At 55.0% G+C, this 2,521-nt stretch overlaps 1 protein-coding gene and 1 non-coding gene across 2 annotated transcripts in view; both read right to left on the bottom strand.

Annotated features, from left to right (window-relative positions):
- Positions 1-600, bottom strand: part of BDBG_17006 — a 1,799-nt gene extending 1,199 nt beyond the window's left edge. Inside the window, exon 1 of the ribosomal RNA XR_004198585.1 lies at positions 1-600. This exon is cut by the window's left edge and continues 1,199 nt beyond it. This is a non-coding gene — a ribosomal RNA (18S ribosomal RNA).
- A 113-nt stretch (positions 601-713) lies between these two features.
- On the bottom strand, positions 714-2,241 carry BDBG_17005 (uncharacterized protein). The gene is made up of 2 exons (XM_031724830.1): positions 1,303-2,241; positions 714-1,261 (listed from the first exon to the last, which is right to left on the bottom strand). Exons 1-2 carry the CDS (start codon positions 1,434-1,436, stop codon positions 748-750), a joined length of 648 nt encoding a protein of 215 aa, XP_031578243.1. The 5' UTR covers positions 1,437-2,241; the 3' UTR covers positions 714-747.
- Between the last annotated feature and the right edge of the window lie 280 nt (positions 2,242-2,521).

Here is a 2,521-nt window from a genome sequence, read left to right as displayed (position 1 = left end):
AATATACGCTATTGGAGCTGGAATTACCGCGGCTGCTGGCACCAGACTTGCCCTCCAATTGTTCCTCGTTAAGGGATTTAGATTGTACTCATTCCAATTACAAGACCCGAAAGAGCCCTGTATCAGTATTTATTGTCACTACCTCCCCGTATCGGGATTGGGTAATTTGCGCGCCTGCTGCCTTCCTTGGATGTGGTAGCCGTTTCTCAGGCTCCCTCTCCGGAATCGAACCCTAATTCCCCGTTACCCGTTGCCACCATGGTAGGCCACTATCCTACCATCGAAAGTTGATAGGGCAGAAATTTGAATGAACCATCGCCGGCGCAAGGCCATGCGATTCGATAAGTTATTATGAATCACCAAGGAGCCCCGAAGGGCATTGGTTTTTTATCTAATAAATACACCCCTTCCGAAGTCGAGGTTTTTAGCATGTATTAGCTCTAGAATTACCACGGGTATCCAAGTAGTAAGGTACTATCAAATAAACGATAACTGATTTAATGAGCCATTCGCAGTTTCACCGTATAGATTGCTTATACTTAGACATGCATGGCTTAATCTTTGAGACAAGCATATGACTACTGGCAGAATCAACCAGGTAGCTAACTTTTGAGCCCGGAGGCCGAAGGCACCCCGGGCCTGAACCCCCGGAGGGGACAGGAAGTAGCTAGACGGAAGGAGTTCCCGGTTACAGAAACTCACCGGGGACGACCAGGCGGCGCACCGCGTTGGACATCCGGACGGTATTCAATTGCCCCCACTGAGATTTTCAGAGGACGGTCCGCGGCAGGGCCGGGCTCCAACCCGCGAGGGGGAGCCCGTCTGCCGCATCGGTCCCTCCGATGGAGGATCACGGCCCCAGACACGCTGACGAGCAGCGGCTTCCGGAGCCGACTTTCCCCCTGGAAATCTGATTCGAAAACGTTCGCCAGCGGCCAACAATCGACAGACCCCAACCGGAACCGGAGCCCGCGAGGGACTCCGGGATTCCGACACCCGCCGCGAGACCCGCTTCTCCGGAATGGAGGGAAGGGCAGGCGGCGGCAGGTGCTCGAGCCCGCCGTGGATTGAAGGGCCCACCGGGTTCTCCGATGATGCCCTTAACCATACGTGGAAGGCTCTATCCGACATGGAACTAAGGGTGTTTGGTGGACGACCGCGCAGGATCGAGAAAACCGGGCGTCGAGGGGTCCGGGAGCTCATAGAGTACAAGCCGCCCAGGTACCCCTCTCCGCCGCCGTCAATCTCGCCGCGATGCCACCTGTAGAGAAGCGCATGAGCTTCTTGCCTACACATACTCACCGGACGCTTCTCGGGTCGTCTTCTGCCGGACTGGGCTCCTGGTACTGGAAATGACGGTGGGGGGGATGGTTTTCTATGGGAAAATAGAAACTGGGCCACCTCAACATAGGAAACGGGCGGGATTTTTCCGTCATTGGGCCTGGAAAAGTGGGACTTGGTCGTTTTGCTCTATTGCCATAGTCACCGGCGTGGGATACATACGGCCCTGTCTATCCGGCTAGGACTGTGGTCCGGCCGGAGCGCGCGAGCGGCAACATCTCCGCAGGGCGTCGGAGATGCACCGCGCCTCCATCACGGCCGGACTTTGTTCCCGGTCAGGAGGTTCTCAGGTTCACTCCGCGCCCTGTTAACGGTCTCCGGGAGCATCGCGCGATGTTCCGGCCTCTTGCTGACACTTCTCACCCGCCGGCCGCCCTCGCGCTACTGCCCGGGCGTGTCACCGGACAACTCTCCCTCTCCGGAGCACCAGCCCGGTCAAAGGTCCGGACACCCAACTGTACCCTGGCAAACGGGCACCCGGGGCGTGACCCGGCGTTACACGCTTTCGCGGGGAGCCCTTCGCGCCGGGCTGGCCCGCGCCGGTGTAGACGGGCCGGAGGACTACGCTCCCTGATTAAGAGCTTTAACCGGACCGTCCTGAAAGCCCCTGGGTACGTCAAGGCCGGCTTCGGGCGCCGCGCCGGCCCGGACCACTTGAACACCCGCTCGCGCGCTCGCGCCTCCGGCCCGGGACTACTTTTAACCCGCCCTGGCTAAAGACGCCCGGAGCGTCACGCGCCATCCCGGCCGCGCACCTCCGGCCCGGGCTTCTTCCGCGGTTAAGGCTTTTAACCAGTCCTGGTTAAACATCACCGGCGCGCCATTTGAGTTCCCCGCCTCCCGCCGGTGACGCCATGACTACACTCACAAACATTGTATCTATCTTCAGACAGGTGTATATCTCTGTGGGTGTAAGAATTTTCTAATTTTGCATATCTGAAATTGACAAATGTACAACAATTAGCTTTACAGATACTAGGAAAATTATCACATTTTTCAAATGAAACCATGATTTCTACTTCTCAATTTAAATTATTTTTATTGCTTTAAATGACTTTAAATCTCATTTGAGTGTTATCAAAAAGCATTACTTTTTAAAAAATTAAAAATAGTCTAAAAAAAACCTTAAAATGTCTAAAAATAGTAACTTTATGCCAAGAATGAGACTAAATGAGATCAA

The sequence above is a fragment of the Blastomyces gilchristii genome, assembly GCF_000003855.2.
Source record: "Blastomyces gilchristii SLH14081 genomic scaffold supercont1.7, whole genome shotgun sequence".
Classification (NCBI taxonomy): Eukaryota; Fungi; Ascomycota; class Eurotiomycetes; order Onygenales; family Ajellomycetaceae; genus Blastomyces; species Blastomyces gilchristii.
Note: the sequence above shows the minus strand (reverse complement) of the source record. Positions and strands in the feature narration are given on the sequence as shown.